Source organism: Plectropomus leopardus, chromosome 5 (genome assembly GCF_008729295.1).
Source record: "Plectropomus leopardus isolate mb chromosome 5, YSFRI_Pleo_2.0, whole genome shotgun sequence".
Classification (NCBI taxonomy): Eukaryota; Metazoa; Chordata; class Actinopteri; order Perciformes; family Serranidae; genus Plectropomus; species Plectropomus leopardus.
This window is the reverse complement of record NC_056467.1, coordinates 25,878,694-25,898,058: the sequence shown is the minus strand read 5'-3', so window position 1 is coordinate 25,898,058 and position 19,365 is coordinate 25,878,694. Positions and strand designations below refer to the sequence as shown.

At 38.4% G+C, this 19,365-nt stretch overlaps 1 protein-coding gene across 3 annotated transcripts in view; it reads right to left on the bottom strand.

Moving 5' to 3' along the window:
• Nucleotides 1–19,365, bottom strand: part of stard13b (StAR-related lipid transfer (START) domain containing 13b) — a 44,546-nt gene that overhangs the window by 13,664 nt on the left and 11,517 nt on the right. For 2 of the 3 annotated variants that reach the window (XM_042486610.1, XM_042486609.1), the window contains exon 2: nt 159–230. In XM_042486610.1, coding sequence (XP_042342544.1) covers nt 159–230 — 72 coding nt within the window. Of the gene's footprint in view, nt 1–158; nt 231–4,016; nt 4,224–19,365 lie in introns of those variants that run through there. The other variant, XM_042486611.1, reaches the window with a different exon arrangement.

Here is a 19,365-nt window from a genome sequence, read left to right as displayed (position 1 = left end):
CATTTTACATCAGAAAAAAATGCTGAAATCAAAATACTGGCTGTGGTTTATGACAGACCTTATTCAGTGCTGCTTCATTAACCACTATGTTTTAAACAAACAAAATTTCCCCCCTTTATGATGAATGTGTGTGGGAGTTCACAGAGCGCTTTTATTACCTTCAAAGAGCTGAGCATACTGGGGAAATCCTGCTGCCCGCAGCCAGTCACATGCCTCTTTTGCCTCGATTTCTGAAACACAAGAAAATGTGCGATAAAACAGGGACCACATTTAGTCATTTTAATTTTGAACCACTGGAGCACTGGCCAAAGCAGTAAAAATAAACCCCCTGCACCTGGAATCCTACAAAACACAGATGTGGGGCTGGACAGACCTGAGTGATTCTCTAACTGAAACTCCCTCATGTATTTTGGGATAGCATGGATGTGATGATGACCCTGCTGGTCAGTCTGTCTGGGTGGAGGTATCCCAGCTCACTCACATGAAACTACATCAGACCTTATATAACCATGCCCAGTTTTTTTGGTTTAAAGACAACATGCATGATGTAACAACAAACTGAAGACTTTGAAAAGCTAAAATAGGCAAAAAGGCAGCACCAACATAAAATGAGATATACTGTCATGCATAATCAACAAATTTCAAGTGAAGTGACTCATTTTAAAGGAATGGTGTGAAAGATTCAGAGGTATTTAGTGGCATCCAGCAGTGAGGCTTGCAGATTAAAAACCAGCTGAAACATCTCCCACTTAAAATTCCTTCAGTGTTCATAGTTTAAGAGGTTTGTACTGAGTGACAAATGATCTGCAAAGGTATCTTCAGGCGACAAAAACCAGCAAAAACATTGAATAAAGTGGTTTCATAGTAAAAAAATCAGTGTATCTCCAATGCGGTTTGGCTTGTGGCAGACGGACTGTGAGCTCAGTACCTGCTAATACGTGCTAATTTTTTGCTCTGATATATCGAATATATCCCCCCTAAATCTTACACACTAGATGTTTAGGGCAACATGTATGATATAACAACAAACTTTTAAAGACTTTTAAAGAAGCTAAAAAATATGAAAAGACAGCACCAACATACACTGCATAGAGCCAGAGATACTATCAGGCATAAAACACATATTTAAAGAGAAGTAACACATTTAAGATAACAAGAAAATAAAGGAATGATACAAAACTAAAGATCAGGTCAAGATGATCTTTTTCAGGGCTTTCTGTGACTCCTCAAAAAAGTCTTGTTAAACTATCACATCGACTTTCTGATAATCAAATAAAAGCTTTAGCAGTCAGGATCACTAGTGGTCCTGCTGACCTACAGAGTTACTGCAAGCCTCACAGTCGCTGATGACAAGCAGAGGAAACAGACCGTTGGCACCTTTCCATTAATGCTAATAAGAGTCGGGTGCCATTTATCACCTCAGTGAGACATGCTGTCTGACACACTGGTGCCAAGTACACAGTTCAGTTCAGTTTGACATTAAGAAAGAAAATACATAATTACGTTATGTTATGTTACTAAAGAACAAACATATTTGACCCTGAATTATCCTGAATTATCACAATAGTGATGTCAAATTAAATGTACTCTTTAAATACATTTGAAGACAGCTGTCCTTCAGTTAATTGTAATAAAAGCAGAACTCAAACTTAATACGATTAAGCAGTTAGCTGATCATCAGAAAAACACAAAAGATTATTTGTTTAGGGTGATTTTTTTGTTTGTTTTTTTACATGGATGCCAAAAATTTACTTTAATATGATTACAAATGTGAATATGTTCTGCTTTCCACAGTCCTTTGCGAAATCAAATCTGAAGATGTCATTTTACACTTTTTCCTGATGTTATGTGGATTGAACAATTAATTGATTCATTGAAAAAATAACTACTATATAAAAAAGCTACTTGTAGTCTTAAACTGAAAAAAAATCTAATTTAAATATCTGAAATCTTGTGAGAAGGGGATTCTGCTGCAAAATACACAATTATTTCCATCCCTTACTATCAAAAGTCAGTCACTCTACAGCTACAATGTTAGGATCAAATCACAATGTTGTAAAATGACATTGACATGAAGCCGAGACTTTAAATCTAACATTAAAACATTCTCACCAGATCCAGTGCTTCTTTAAAAATCCATTTAATTTCCAGCTGCTCCTTATTCTCAAAAACACACCTGTGATGAAGGTATCACTAATATTAATAAAGGCGAAAATAACACCTTACATCCAAAAAAAAATAGACCTAAACGGCACCCATGGGTAACAAACTGCTCTCCCATCACACATCTGAGGTCTCAGTTCCACTCCCTGTCTGTGCCTGTCACACTACAGCTGAAACATGAACCGCAGCCATTCATCACACAATACTGTGTAATTACAGCGACCGTAACCTTGCAATGAAGATACTGCTATCACCCGTTTCCCCAAAAACACAGTTGATCCAGGACTCACTGCGCTGCTTCACCTCTGTGTCATGGAGCAATCAATGAAAAGTGACTTTGGGCTTTAGACTAACCAACAACTGAGTAAATATTAACAGTTCCCTGTGTCCTTGGATGACAAAAAAAAAAAAAAAGTTTACCCCCTAAACCTGCAGTTGAGTCAACATGCTGACAGGAGCCTCTCTGCTCTGTTCCCACCTGTATCACCAGGAGCTAAATGCTTTCTGTGCAGCTAGGCTTCCCTCCCAGGTGGATAATATCAGACCTGTATTATTCAACATAGTGAGAGCTCTGCCAGGTCCTCTTGTGTCCCACAGCCACAGGTTTGACCACCGGGAGCAAGTAACATGAGCTGGGAATTCCTCGCTGTTTGGCATTCTGTAACACGATACCGAGACATTCTGTCCTCTCATCCTCTCTCTAAGGAAACCTCTTGTGGATAAAAGGCTGGGCGGGCATCGTGCCAAAGAATGAGGACTTGTGTTTGCCCTCGACAACCTGTGGCTTTAAAACTGTGTGCAGTATAAAATTACAGTTTCACAAAGAGATGAAACCCAGTTTGGCTGCGACACAATGGCACAGAATGTCAAAAGCTGTGTACGACTTAAGTATCTGTGGCAAAGGCAACTCCTTCTTTCACAATTCGCTTTATGCAACGTTCACTATCAAGAACGCTGGTTATGCAATTCAATGCTTAGATATGACATGTTGCAAAGTGCTGCAGGAAAACATATGGCACACTTGGACAGCGTGTGGGCTTAGCAGACACAAGCACTGCCAAAAATTATGACAGCTTTAAAGGCTTGCTCACATTCCAATCTTTTAGAAAATGTTTGCAGCCAACTTCATGCAAAAAAACTTTCAAGATGTTTGATAATATGCTTTGTTTTGTCCTGAGCTGCATCTGTCTGCCACTGTAAAAAAGTTTCCTTGAAATTTAGCTGCATTTACTTAATTTTGCAACGTTGCTTCAACTTAAAAATGACAAAGTAAATTACCTTGTTCTTTCTTGGTGTTAGCAACTTCAGTAAAGCAAGTTAGTCTGACTGAACATGATCATCACAAAGATGATTTTGCCAATGATGAAGTTGGGAGATCTGCGAGTCCTGTTTTTGTAAACATGTGTACGAATATACAAATATGACTGACTAGTTTGCAACCAGCAGAATACAGATATATAGCACAGTAAACTACTAAAGCTTCTAAAACTCAGAAAGATTGATTTAATTGTGACGTTGTAACGACTTCACAATCGTAGTAATATAACTAAATTTTTAGTTAACTTTATGATTAGATATAAATTAAACATAAGTTATGACTCATGGTTACATTTACTAGCATTTTTCAAGGCAATCAGTTTCCTAGATTTTTTCAAGTAAAATCAACTTGTCAGATTTTGGGTTAGGCTTAGTGTTAGGGTTAGGGTTAAACAGTTTTTGTTTTGGAAAACAGAAAAAAAACCCTCAACAAGCCATCATCATCATTGGAGCACAGGCCTTAATATGTCTACTCCAAATCTTTCAATCAACGATCGCTATAGTTTACTTCCGATAATAAATTATTGCGTACTCACGGGATATTTTCATCATAAAGCCAGAGTGCTTCATATATCCGTCAAGACTAAAAAGTGTCTCCCAACATGTCAGAGCATCTTCATTCCCACGCTGAGCCACATTCCTGCTCTCTCTCTGAACACAGCTTGCAGTTTGAGCTCAGATCCACAGCTCCTTCTGTCTCTTTTCTTTTTCCATCTACCCCCAACCTCCATGTGCCTGTCCCAACACTAAATCTCTCCTTCAACCCACCCCTTTCTGTGGCAGGCATCCTAACGTTCACCCCCCTCTCCCTCCCCCTTCAGCTCCTTGTGCCCGACCCTCCTACCCAGCTCTGCCCACGACAACTCTTTCATACCCAACTCAGCACATTTTTGGCAGAGATCTCTGCTTCAGCCCAAACAGCGAGCATTTCCTCTCAATTCTGTGACTGTTTCTGTAATTCAACACCCTCTTTATAAATGGGAAGATTTTACTACCATTTCCTGTTATATCTGTCTTTGTTTCCAGTCATTCTGGCCCAATCGAATGATGTCAGCTTTTATAGTCTTTCAAAATGTCATCCAAGAAGTGTTAGCACTAATGTGGGAAATTTTCATTTAAACAAACAAAAGGGAAGCGTGGTTTTGGGGAGTGCAGATGTTGTTCCAGCAGGTCAATAAAATGGAAAAATGTAGGCAGCAGAACTGAGGGGAAAACCATGACACAAACTGTCAGCAATCAGCAGCAGTGAATCATGCTGAGGCACTCCGGCTCACAAGACTCGGCGCTAACATCATCAGGGTGATATTTTCGTCTGTTTCACCTCCGTCTCAGCCGCTTTGTCTGAGGTAAAATCAATGAATGAGAGGGAGTGTGTGATCTGTGCCATCTGAGACAGTGACAGGGCTGCTGTGTCACTGACACAAAACAAAGAAACCTTATTTTAAGTATACCTGAAAAGATTTCCTTGAATACAATGAACAAAAGACACATGAATGCAAACAGATAATGACTACTAAAAATATATAGTGATATTCTTAAGTGATTTAATTCTTATTTCAAATACATCTCAGACGCCTCAATTTTAGGCAGCAAGTTTCACCAAAATACTATACTAAATAGAAGAAGATATGAAAAACAATTACATAATATTAAACAACAACAACAACTATGAAAGGGGACCAGGGAAGCAAGCAATTACTTGATAGGGTGATAAAATGTAACCACCCTCAGTGTTATGTGCTATGTTTCTATTTATTGTGCTTTCAAGGATATGTGCTATTTGTTTAACTGTATGTCTGATTTCTGTGTAAACCTCCTGAGCGGAGTTGTCTGAGGCCGCAAAATGAATGTCAGTGTAACATGACAATTAAGTTGTATCGTACCGTATAGGACCGTATCGTATTGGACTGCATTGTTGCACATTGTATCATATCCTCTTTTATCTTGTCATATTGTATCGTATCATATTGTATGGCATCGCATTGCTTCGTATCATATTGTAGTCAGCACTAGAAATACTAGTCAGTTAAACTTAATATTGAAATTATTTTTTTGAAATAAAAAGGCATTTACAAAGATTCATTTTCATAGAAAATTTGTTTTTAGTAAATGATCATTGTTAAATTTTATTTAGTGAGTTGTTGTCATGCTTTGTCGGATACTGTACAACGTGCCACAGATTTTATATACTATTTTGTAATCTAAAAAATGGCTCATATAATACTATATTTGTAATACTTTTTGGGGAACAATGTCTAACCTTAAAGATAAAATTGTGCTCATGTGACTGATTTCTATGTAGTTTCTTTTTTTTTTACTTCTACTTTTACTTTGACTTTTTTAAACTTCTGTTTAAACATTGGGGACATTAAGAACATCCCTAAAGAAGACATATGCTCATAAAAGAGGATGTAATGAGTGGGTTTGCCAAGATGAAAACATTGGAGTGAGTTGATCATTTTTATATTCCTACAGTGTCTGCTTCCTGTAGTTGCCAAGATATATACACAGTAGTGATTGGAATTGGTTTAAGATCCATTTTCATCTGAAAACCTGCTTTTATGTCACTTTTATGTGACATTATAAAAGGTGGAATCACACACTCTATGATGTATAAGGAAAACCTATTAGTTTTAATGTGTGGATAAAATGAGCAGCACTTCAAATTACTGGGATTTACTGTGGTGCTGTGATTATGTAAGGACATCAAATCCATCCAAAATTTCCTATAGCTTGAGTAGAATTCCATATGTATCCTGCTTCCACTGTGCCTGTCTCGTTGTGAAGTTTCTGCCATTTCCTCTTGTAAAACACATCTCTTTTGCACCGCTGGGGCCTGGACTGGGGGCCAGACTGCAAGCACAGACAGATTGACGCAGGCAGTCCACTTTAGTCACCTTAACAAACCATTTAACAATAAATACACTCAGCGCATATCCAAGCTTTAAAAGCACTCTAAAACAAACTGCTTAAATTTATAAGTACTGACAGTGGAGACCCTTACAAAATGCCCATTCCTCCCCCACACTGCACTGCTGCTGTGGAGACGTCACAATGAATCAGCCAGATGAGCCAGCTGAATACATCAGTCAAAAAACACACAGACTATAACTGAGATTGTTGAGATTGTATCAAAAACACCTGGAGAAAGTAAGCCAGCAATATGGAAAAAAAAAAAAAATCCACTAGCGGGTTGGCTGGCGGAGAGGTGTCGTCACGCTGGGAGGCACGTAGGAGGGGCCTCTCTTCTCCTTTATGATGTTAATTGCACACAGACACCCACTCACAGTGAGCAGTCAGCCTTACTGTAAAAGTAAGACGAGACAGACAGCCAGGGGAAAGCACACTGCCCCCTCTTCTAGTCTGCCCCAAAACCACATCATCTGATGTCTCATGCCTAAAATAGCCTCAAATTTCCATCTGTCTCACAGTTTGTAATTGTGCATGGGGGAACAAACAGGAAGAACAAATAATGATAGCAAAAAGACACAATGACCAAAAAGCAACGTGACTGTTAATCAAAGATGCACAGGAGATCTAGGGCCAGATTCATAAATGATGTGTACGCACAAAACCATGCCTGCGCCTTTTCTCAAACATAAACTGGTATTAATATGCAGGGAGAATGTGCACACCTGAGATAGCCACATGAGATAGCTGCAGGTAATATGATAAAAATAAGATTAAATATAAGTTGAGAAATGGAAAACAATGTTTTATAATTGCCAAGATAACTTTTTTTTTAACTTTTATTACCTTTAATTGACAGGACAATGTGAGTGTAGCAAAGGGCCGCGGGGACACAGCCTCTTCACATGGGGTGCTGCTCTATCCCCTGATCCACCAGGCGCCCCACAGATTTTTTAAAATCATTTTTGCATGCTGCAATGCTTTCTGTAAAATATCAACCAAATGTGCATTCACAAAGTTAATCTTACATTATCTTTGAGTGATACATTTATTACATTATTTTATTTTACATTCATATCCCTGTTAGTGATTGTTTAGTTTTATCATGTGGAGCATTTTGTAAAGTTAGTTTCCACATGAGCGCTCTAAAAGAAGCATTGATCTTACTGACATTTAATAACAATGGTGATCGATATTTCAACACGACAATGATATGCAGAAATTTGATGAATTAGTGGTACGGACGCTATAATTATCTTCAGTCATGCATGGTGGCGGCTGCTCTGGCACCATTGGAAAACCTTGAAGATACAACAAAGTCTGTGAAATTGTACTTTTCAATTTCAATTGTATTTCTTACCGATGTTGATAATGTTGAACTGTGGTTGTGGAAATGAGGCCCGTGCCCATGCACCTAGCGCCACAGTGATTAAAATGTATAAAACAGAACCAGGCGTACGCACGGTTTTATACATCAGATGAAAAGAATGCAAATGAACATTTCTGTCTCTGTGCATACACAGAGTTTTAGTCATGAATCCACAGAGTTTTATGCACCTGGTCCCTGTTTTCTATTTGTGAAAGTTAAGGTCCTCTGAGGAGAATGTTGGCAATGGACATCGTGGATTAATATCTCAGTGCCCCATGTAATTCACCTAATGTCGTGGGAATAAAGCCTGCCTATTTTCAAGAGCAGGTTTTAATTAACAAAGCTCTACATGTCCCTCAGACTCCAACATCCTCGGCACAATATGCCACAGTCATAAGCCTCACAGGAGGTGCCACTCGCTTATATCACAACAAGTCTTCAGTTCTCATCATCCATGGCAAGGTGTTGAAACAAAGGACAATGGACAAATCAGAGATGTAATCTGTCTACAAAGGTGAGAAGACAGCACAGCGCCTTTGTGGATGTGACTTTGTGTAATGTGATTGGCACATGAGCTGACTGGCTCCGCAGGGCAGGACGAGTAATTACAGAGCGCCGGTGTTGAATCACCCACGGACTTCCAGCCCCTTCGTTTGATCCTGTGGGGCACACAGGGGACCTGTTATCCTGCCGTCAACATGGGATGCAGATTTAAAATGATCAGCTCTAGGGCTGAGTTGCTAAGACACCACAGTGAAATTTCCTCAAATACAAATGAGCTAGCAAATCCTGGGCCTGCTTTTGCCCTGTGGTCTACAGTGACCTGTGGAGAGAGCCTTTCAGTGGACCACAGGTCTCCAGTAACAAGTGGGTACACAAAGAAGACATCAATGCCTCCTGGAGGACGGGGACTTGAGGACAAACACAGTGCCAGCCAAGGAAACGCCAGTGCCAAGAGGGCATTAGCATTCTGAACCTGCATAGGTCAAGATTTCATTTAAGAGCCTTTTCATACAATACATAGCAGACTTTTAAATAAAGAACATTTCTACATTTCTTCCTTAGTTATTTGTCCTCTCTGTTAACCCCATCAAAACCTGATTCAACATCAGTTTTCTTATTCAGGGTTCAGAGTCTTTTTACAAGCTATTACACTCTTTAATATGTTTTTTTTCCATTAAAAATCATGGAAAAAGGCATTATACAAATGTCCCACAAATTGTAAGAAATTGCTAAAAGATGATGAAGAAAATTACCTGAAAAATTGTTTTTAAAAAAGGGCAAAATTATTAGAAAATGATCCAAAACTAGGTGAAAATGTCCACAAAACTATATTTAGATTTTTTTTTTTATTTATCTTATTTTTGTTTTTTAGCTTAATTTCAGGTAATGGAAATTTGCTTGTAACTTTTTACCAATTTCTTGATTTCTTGCCAGTTTCTGGGCCATGTGTTGTTAGGTTGCTCTTTGCCTTTTCCACATATCTTTGAAAAAAATCTAACCAATTTGTTAATTTTTCAAGTTTTTAGTGTTAACACTCTGGTTTTAGAGTCTTTTTAATGACTTCACTGGTGGAAGACTGTCCATCTTTCCCTTCACAGCAGACACATACACACACACACACACACACACACACACACACACACACACACACACACACCAAGAACGTATTGATTCTGAGAGTAAATAAGATGACAATGTGAGCGAGGGAGCTGCTGTTGTTGACCATTGCCAAAGCCTGCTGGGTCAAAAGTCATCAGAGCTGTGTTTTTCTCTTGAGGTCCTGTATTGAATTTAAACAAGAGCAGCACAGCTGTGGTAACACTCTCCCTCACCTCTGAAGGACACCCAGAGAGAGCTTCCTTTCATCTTCGGGGGCAACAACCCATCAACCCATCAACTCTCTCTCTTTCTCTTTTTGTGTCTCTCTCAAGTCTGGAAATACCAGTCACAGCAGCGTTTATATGTGACCAATGAAAATACAATGTGCAGACACAACATTTAAGGGTCATTCTTCAACTTGGGTCCATTTTGGTCTGGAAATTTGTAGAAAAAAGATTTAGAGAAATGTATTGATAAAATGTTTGTAGTAATGTAAAACTGGCATTGTCATTTCCATGACCAAATGTCTTTTCTACTACATCTAACAATTATAATGACTGCTGTGAAAGTCACATTTAAACAAAAATAAAATCTCATGATATGTTGTATTGCTAATGTCTGTTTCATTGGCAACAAATATACATAAAATGCACAATATAAAATGTTTTTCTTATTATTTGTACATTCAAATGACATATGAGCAGTTTAGAAATGACAACAAATAAAAGAAATGCTTGAATTAACAAATAAATTATCTTGATTTTTTTTTTTTAAAAAATTATGTCAGTTCCCTCCATGAAGCTAAGTGAAGGAGAGTCATATGGTCTCCTGTCATATGACTATTACTTTGATGAAAAACATGAAAAAATATATAAAATACTAATTAAACACAGCTGCATTTTATTTAATGAGTTATCATATGTTGTTAATTTTATATCAGTATTAAACTGAAAATCAAGCAGGGCTGAATGTCTAAAATTGTGCACAGGGACAAAGGAAACAAAGCAAAAACCACACATAAAAGGGCACTTTTTATATGATAAAATTAATGGCTCATCTATCACTTAATTTTTATGTTTCTGATGTCAAGTAAGTGAACAAAACCCCTCGCTGTTCTGCATTAAAAGTACGGTTGTGGAACAGGGGGCAGAGTTGTCTCGCCTTTAAGATGGCAGTCATGGTAGTAACAGTGCTGAATTAAGGTCTGTGTAAGAAGGAAAGCCAGCAGGATGGGACCATGGGCTCGATGGGTGTGACGTTTTGACATTGCGGGAGATTTAAAAAGCAGCAGCTACGTAACTCCAACATGTCCGCAAATTGGGAAAACAATGAGGTGAGGGGCCTTTTTACCCTCTGGGCAAAGGATGAGATCAGCCGCCATATAACAAGGACAGTAAATGCCATGTTAACTCATTGTTATCATACGTTATTTGTCACACTAAAGGCAGACGCTGTCATGTTAAACAACACACCTGTCACAGCTCTTTTGATTCCAAGATGCAGGCATGCTATCTAAAATCACACACTGAAGCAGCACGATGCTGCCGTTTGGTTCTGTGTAAAAACGTAGAGGCAGCATAAAGAAGGGACTTGGTAATGGCCCTATAGTGCGATATCTGTGTAAAATAGGCTAAAAATAAAAATTAGAACTTGTATCTTTGTTTTTTGACAGGGAGACAAAAACTATAATAGTTGAAGGATCACCCTTAAATACTGAGATGGTCGTTTCCCTTATTCCATTATTGTAGTTTTGGTTATCAAAGCTGATTCGCTTCTTTCACACGGTCCTGCCTGAGAACACACAATCAAGAGGATCACTGTCTAAAGGAAGGTTATACGTTTGAACCATAAAGGGGTCAGCATGACATTGTAAACATTCTTAACTATGGAAAATCACTTCAAACTGTTTGTAAAAGCAGACATGGTTCCAAGTCACCAGACAACATCCTGGGAGAGAGATGGGAGGGATTATCACAGAGTCACTGCCTCATGTTGCCACAAATAGCCTTTCAGTAAAGCAGTTACAAATGATCTCAAACTGCGAAATGATAGCCGACTGGATCTGCTTGGGTCTCACAACAAGAAGACAAATAATGGGCTGTGATGTTAGGCTGCGTGACCTCTGAACATGCCAAAGCTTCAAAGTTCAAACTGTTAGCTCTGCTGTGTTTTTATCCAACTTGTTACAACATCTCACATTCACTCAGTTTTGAGAAAATGTTCTAACAACCACATGTTGATTCCTCAGGGTCACTACGCAAACAGCAAAAACTGAGGAAGTGTTTATGTGCTACAGCTTCACAGACAGGCTTTCTACTTCTTTCACTTCTATCACACTACAGGACAAAAATGGACCTCTGACCCAAAACATTGAGGGTGGAGAAGAAATCTCATCATTTCCACATCTCAGAGTACCTCTGCTTTACAGCCAGCAACTCTAAACAAAGTAGAAATCAATCAGTGAAATTTTGTGTGAAATACATACTGCAGCCACTTCCAAGGCACAATGCACAAGCTAAACACTTCCAGACACTGGACTGCAGCCATGTTCCCATGAATGTGTTTTGACAACCATCTTGGAAGCCTTTATGAAGGATTTTGTTTCTTTGGTGATAAAAACAGCAACTTTGGCTTTTAGAGGTTTCCTTTTTCATTTTATCCAGGCATACCTCCCCAAAAGCCCAGACTACTTCTTCAACCCAGCATTGATCTTTGCAGAGTAATCATTTTGCTAAGTTGTTCAGCTGAGGTTATTCAGCCTATCCGCAGATAAATAAACAACACAGCGCTGCATGACTAATGCAGGCCCCTCAGTGATAACGCACATCAAGGGCTCGCTATCGGTGATGATACTCGACAGTTTTCTTCTCTCAGAAATGGTTATTTTAACCAAACAGCCATTCTTATCTCTATGTTGTTTTTGGTCCTCATTCTAAAATATTTTTCATTAAAGTGAGCTCCTCATAGTTAATAATAGCACGACAAATCTTCCCAGGAAGCATATAAACAGTAAGACAGCATGATGTAAAATATCAGAAGCGGTACTGTGTCTGTTCTGCCCTCCAGTCAAATCTAAAGGTCGCAGCACACCAAGCTGCAATTGGCCATTGGTCAATATTGAGCCATTGGTGGGCATCTTATGCCCTAGCTTTGGTCGTGTTGTTGGAGCATGCTGGTCGGCTGGTGGTGATAGTCTTTCAGATCTGTTCATGTTCAGCTTTTAGGCTGAGCCACAGGTGACATGAGGTGATGCAACAGTCTGTCTGTACCGCCACTTGTCCTTCGATGTTGGTTTGGTGTGTCCTGACCTTAAGGGCGCTGTCACATCAGGTAAACAATAGGCTGTTAGTCAATGTTAAGCCACTGGTGAGCGAACAAACTTGAGCTCTATGGCAGAAACGGTTCTTAATAGTTTGTGTTGGTGTTCACTGATGTACTGTAAACATCATTTGTTCTTTAATCATTACGTTGTGTTTTTATTGTGCTAACTGGCTAACTAGCGTCTTGACTCCATACTGTCGCACTTCCAGTTTCTGTTTTTTAATGACAAATACAGACTACTGCCACCTACTGGTGGTATGAGTGCAACTCATAGGCCGAGACAGAGGTGACATCACAGTAGGCCTTCATCACCACTAATTCTTTGATGTCAATTTGGTGTATCTGGGCCTCAAGGCTTGGAAACAGATATCAGAATGGGAAAATTCAACTCTAGGGCTGCTTGGCTTTCCTCCAGCTCCATTTCTGTCCACTTCCATCTTTACATCTCTACCTCCTTTTCTTTCCTCCTGCTTTCTCTCTGCTTTGCTGTGCTCTTCCGTCCCTCTCAGCAAGACGCTGATCTGAGCTTTTTCAGTTGTCTCTTGTCCTCGTCCCTCATGCCAGCTCCTTAACAGTTGGCTTCAACAGTGTCCCATATAGTCATGCAGTAAACTGTATCTGTCTTTAGTCCCACCAACATACAGTATACCACAAGCCCCTAAAGGTGTGTGTTTGTGATTTGAAGTCCATACATGTTGTTTTATGTACGTACAGTAGACTGCATGCCTTGCTATGTCATGCTGTTTTCCTACTCATAATATACAGTTGTGTGACTGTAATTCTTCCTTCCCTTTGACAGCCTATATAAACACTGTAATTTGGTTTTCCGACAGCACCGTACAACACAACTAAAGGGGAGTGACTATGAATTAGTGACATACGCTCAGCCTCCTGACCTGAAATCTCGACTCTAACAAAGAATGACTGGAAAGTATTAACACATGTCCTGGCACCCACACAAATCAATGTCTCATGATGAAAGCGCTCTTGTGCTGATAAACAGTGGTGGAATAAGTTTTCAGATACTTTACTTAAGTCAAAGCACTAATACCACACTGTAACATACTCTATTACATGGAAAAGTCCTGAATTGAAAATTTTACTTAAGTAAAAGTATGTTTTAAATCTAACCTAATATCAATTAAAACAAAACATGCCATGAAGTAACAATTGTAAAAGAAACCCTCAAAATGATTAATATAGAAAACAAATCCTAAAAACACCTCATTTTTTTTTAAAACAATAGAACAAACACCCCAAAATTAAAAAAAAAACAACAAAAACTTAAAATAAAAGAAAAAGAAACTCAAAATCATTTTCAAAGAAGAAAAAAAAGACCCGGAACCGGAAATAATTTTAAAAACTTGAAAAATACTTACATGTTTATCAAAATAGTTGGCAATACATTTTCTGTCAAATGATTGATTAATCAAGTAATCATTGCAGCTGTACTGCAATTACAGCTAAATTGTTTGGTAGTATAAGTTATAACCAAACATCATATTGTATAAACTCTTATGATTTTTATGTAAAAATCTTTATCTGTAAAGTACCTAAAGCTGTCAGATAAATGTAATGAATTAAAATGTACAACATTTCCCTCTAAAAGTGGAGAAAAAGTGTAAAGTAGCATGAAAATAAAATACTAAAGTAAAGTACAAGTACCTCAAATGCATACATACTTACAGTGCTTGAGTAAATGTACTTGGTTACATTCCACCACTGCAAATAGTAAAAAGATACTGTAAACTAACAAAATGTCATGTGTGACTACAGCTCTGTAAAATAGAGGATACAGGTAAAAGAAGAGAAGAAAAAACATGCAAGGGGAAACTCTAAAGTCAAATCCTGCATTGCTCCACGTGGTCTACCTCCCTTTCCTTTGGACCAGATCCCAGAGGGGACTACGAGGGGCTCCCTCCCTCTCTGGGAATGGCCTCAGAGAGTCAGAGGGTAGAGAGGGGTCCAATGTCAGAACAAGGGCCCCTACCGTGAGAAAGCCCTGTCAGGACCTCCACAATAAAAGCACAGAGCCATCCCTGTGGATACTGGTCCCCAATTAACAACATCAAAGTGAACTGGCCATAAGATGGCCTCAGGAGCCTCACAGCACTCATGCAACACACTTGAGATGATGATACTGTCAACGCGTGTTGTTAGGTATAATGAGGTGTATCAGGAACACCAAACATTTTGGGAGTGATTGTTCTGCTTTATCAGGGCATTCACAGAGTCTCTCCCTCAGACACACACACAGACACACACACACACACAGACACACACAAAGAGCTCTGATAGAAAATGTGGGACCATTTGTCATGTGTGGCCATCAATGACAGGCTGTGTTCGGACTGTCACTCCCCGGCTGAAAGGCCTATAAAGTGAAGGAACAGCGGCTGAATGTCTGAGGTCTGCATGCATGCTGCCTTCAGGCCTCTGTCAGTTTTTCCAGCTAATGACATGTGATGTACATTTCTACCACAGGAGGGCGGCAGAGTGCTGAACTCTGGCATGGTTTAACATGCAGATGAGGAGAAAATGAACTTTATGATGAATACAAATATTCACTCTCAAGAATGTACAGTGCTTTAAAGCAAAATTTGAACACACATACAGTTATAGAAAGCTCATTTTCTGGGATCTTTGGTAAAAATCCATAAAAATATAAACATAAGCATACAATTTTAACCTACATGCTTTATGTATCCAAGACAGGTTTTTGCAGCTTCTTTATGACAAAGAAGTTATTCTTGGGTCAAAACATTCTGCTGGATGTTGGCCAACGTGGCTTTTTTTTGTGTGGAAAATTTGCATTTTCTCATCTATGTAATGTATGACACCTGAGAACAGGAGAAGTTTTCCATCACGGCTCTGTTAATATGTGACTATCTGTTCCTGTTACAGAGCAGCCGAGGCATTTCTCAGCTCTCCTCACAGTAAATTATTAGCCCTGCACATGTGGTAGCTGTCAGCTACTCCAATTGTGCAGAAACTGCACTGATTCATATACAAGGACAAAGATTTACAGAAGGATATGAGCTCTGCCTGCCACCTACAGGCAACAAGCAGGAATCTAAATAGGAGCTTTATGACTGTGACCTTTATGTACCAGGAGATGGTTGGGTTGAGTCAGTTTGTTCCCAACTGTTACAAGATTCCTAAATCATTTACCCGTTCTTTATCAGCAGGGCAGGAAATTACCGACAACTGAAAACCAACTGTGGGCAGGATGGACAGGAAGCTGTCTCAGAGCTGACTCAGAGCTGAAGTCAAGTCAGATCTATTGGCAGTTGAACTGTGATCCATGTATTTATATATGAGGATGCATCTGAAATAAAATGTTAAATGCTACTTTTAGGATTCAACAAGATGTATTTTCTTCTCTTTAACCGCTTTGCCTGGATATGAAAAAAAATATTAGAATAATGGAAACTTGCCTTAACATATCAATATATCATTATATTGCATGCTTATATGTTTCAAACAGGCATTCTCAATCATTCAGAGATCATTTTAATAAAAAGTTTGATTTATATTTTATTTTTTGATATTCTCCTGAGAACCAGCAATTCATGTTTGTCCTGTAGGGGACATGCCACTAACAACTTTATCTGAAATAAGCAATTTGCAAGCAATCTATTTGAGTCCTTACTTACTGTAAAAAGAACATCCTGGGGTTTTAGTGATGTACACAAATGGGGCTGAGACCAATAATTTCTTTTCAAAAGGTGGGGGGGTCGCAAAACCATATTTTATGGCAGTGAGGGACATAAGTGATCAAATTTTTAAAAAATATATTGTTTTTATTCTTTACATGAGTGTTGTTTTTATATTTATGAGAGTCTTAACTATACTCTACCAAGATTTTAACAGTGTATGTTGACTTTGAGCCTTTCAAAAGGCACATTTTAACCCATGTCCTTTGTGGGGGACAGTGTGACTTGGTTCTTCTCATTTTCAACCAATTCCATACTTAAGAAAACAAGAAAAAAACAGAGGAAGACAGAAGAGCGGGATTTTGAATGCTCAGGAGGACATATTGGCTGAGAAGAAGCCTGGCCTGGAGAAGACATTTTTGACACCCAGCACCCATTTTAGATTAGAAATGACATGTAAACTAAAACATGTAAACACACGCACTGACACTATGCATTACCAGTTAAATGCATATACAGTACCATTAATATTACATTTCTTAAAAAAGAATTTAATCTTTTCATGTAAATTTACTGTAAGTTACTGTAATTAAATTTGAATTTTATGGAAAACATTGACCAGATGTCTACAACAATGGATATGTTATAAAAAATTAATGAATAATGTGTTTGTGATTTGTTCTTAAATCCCAATTACTTTAATTATGTAAAAAAAAAAAAAAATCTACCTTTTTTTTTTCTTACGGGTCTCAGGAGGACATATTTTTGACTACTTTTTCTTTTTTTTAAGCTGTCTCACTACAACCCACAATTTATTGAATAATTTTCCAGCAGTGAGCTACTTCCATTGTTGAACACATATTTAGCATATTAAGTAACCGTTCAACAGAATCTAATTTAAGCACAAAACAAGAGTTCAAGCCACAGATTTAATTAGCTGAAGTGCGACGTGGTGTTCGAAGAAGATGAGCAGCTAATCATATTGTCAAAATTGCTTTTTCGCTCCCTGTCAGTGTTATTTACCACCCTATGAAGGTAGCAAACAAAATCTGCACAGTATTCCCATCTAGAACAGAGAGGTTCATGAATAAAAGATAAAGTAGGTTTGTGTGTACTAAACAAACAATGCACGAGGCCACATCTTCACTTATGATCAAACCTCCATTTGAATAAAGGAGCAGTTATATTTGTTTCACATGCAGATGATCAAACATGCAACATGTTGGAGCAGACCACTGATGAATAATTCAGTGCTTTTGAGAGACGAGTCTTGAGTGGGAGCGGACACAGTTTGAGTAGATTCCTCACCTTGAAGTGCCTTTTTTTTAATTTTTTAATAATGTACCGTTATAACTTCTCAAAAGACAGAACAATTGAAGCCCTTTACAGAGCTGGTTTTCTAACAATTATCCATCTGCTAGTCAGAGGGGGAACAGAGGAAGGAGGGTAGAGCTTGTCCTCTTAACAAGCTCAAGTGTTCCAATCCACTCTACGCTATTTTGAATCTTCAAGTGTGTAAGTGTTACACGTTATTATCCTGCTCGGAAATGTTTTGCTTCTTGCAAGGTAGGTTTTTTCTGTTGAAGTGCATTTAAAGGTTTGCAGAAGATTAAAACTTTCTCATTAAACTTCTCTTGACCCTTTGAAATCTCAACAAATTACTTTGATTTCTTTCAAAAACAAAACAAATTCTGAGTTACAAGAAAATTATCAAAAAATTAGCAAGAAAAGAACAGTGCAAATAAAAACAAACAAAACATAAATAAATGTAGATAAGCTATTCCAATAATAGTCATGGACATTTTTTATGTTTATATTATCTTCTAGTAATTCTCTCTCTTTTCAGGTCTTTTTTCTTTCTTGATTTCTTACATTTTGTGGGACATCTCCTTGCCTTTTTAGGCATGTTATCATAAGAAATCAAACCAATTTGCCCAGCTTTCAAAGATTTAAATGCATGTGAAAGATGTCTGAATGCAGAAAAGTGATGCTGCTCCAGGATTCAAAGGGTTAACCAGGATAAACACTAGGTGTTAATATGAGAGACATTTTCAGAAAAAATACAGTTGTAAACAGTAAAACAATATGCAACATGATGTGTGAATATCTCCTGTAGTACTGAGCAAACAGCAACAAATGTGGCTGATAGCACATTAACCTGAAAGACACAAGCCTTTCAACCATGACAGCCAAATAAAAGGCACGCTTTGTAACTCCAGGACACAGACAGATTCATGATAAGCTCACAGCTGCCACGCAATAACTTCTGCCATTTGACAAGAGACGCACAACGTCCTGAACCATGGCAGAATGCACTAATGGCCATTCCAGGGCAGAGATCGGAGCCCGCTGGCTGCTCAGAGGTCAATGAGGCCATGAAGAAGGGCCACAGAGAGGTCACACTGGACAGAGCTTCTTGTCTCAAACACAACGGCTCCTCAATGAGGGAAAAGAACCAAACAGCTACAGTCAGCGAGGAAGCTTTTAGTCATGGTGTAGCCTTCAGCTGCTCGGGGTTTCCACTGAAGCGCAGATGAAGTTTCCAGGACTTTTCCATGCGGCTACACAGAAACACTTTTACATAAGTGAGCAATCTGTGAACAGTCTGGTTTTCTCTACAGTCCAGCTTGGTGCACAAGGAAAACAGCTGAAAACCATCATCTAATGCTATGAATGTGTGCATTCAAAACTGTATATTGGCATATTACTATGGAATGCATTTGCTGAAATCCCAGTTGAACTAGTCAATAATCATGTATGAAACAAGCCTCTCAATACATCTTAACATTTTCTTATATTCCATAAATGTCATACCCAGTAATCACAATCTAAAAGATTCTCAAGGAAGAGAAAACAAGATAGCAAATGATTTCCCGTTAGCATATAAATATATATAGTAAAGAAAAATCACCTTCAGAAAATGTTCTATTAAGATAAAAAAAAATGGTCCACTGAAAAAAAAACAGTTTCGCTATGACATTGCTAAAAGAAGAACTTTTGGTAAACAATTCAAGGAACTATTCAGAA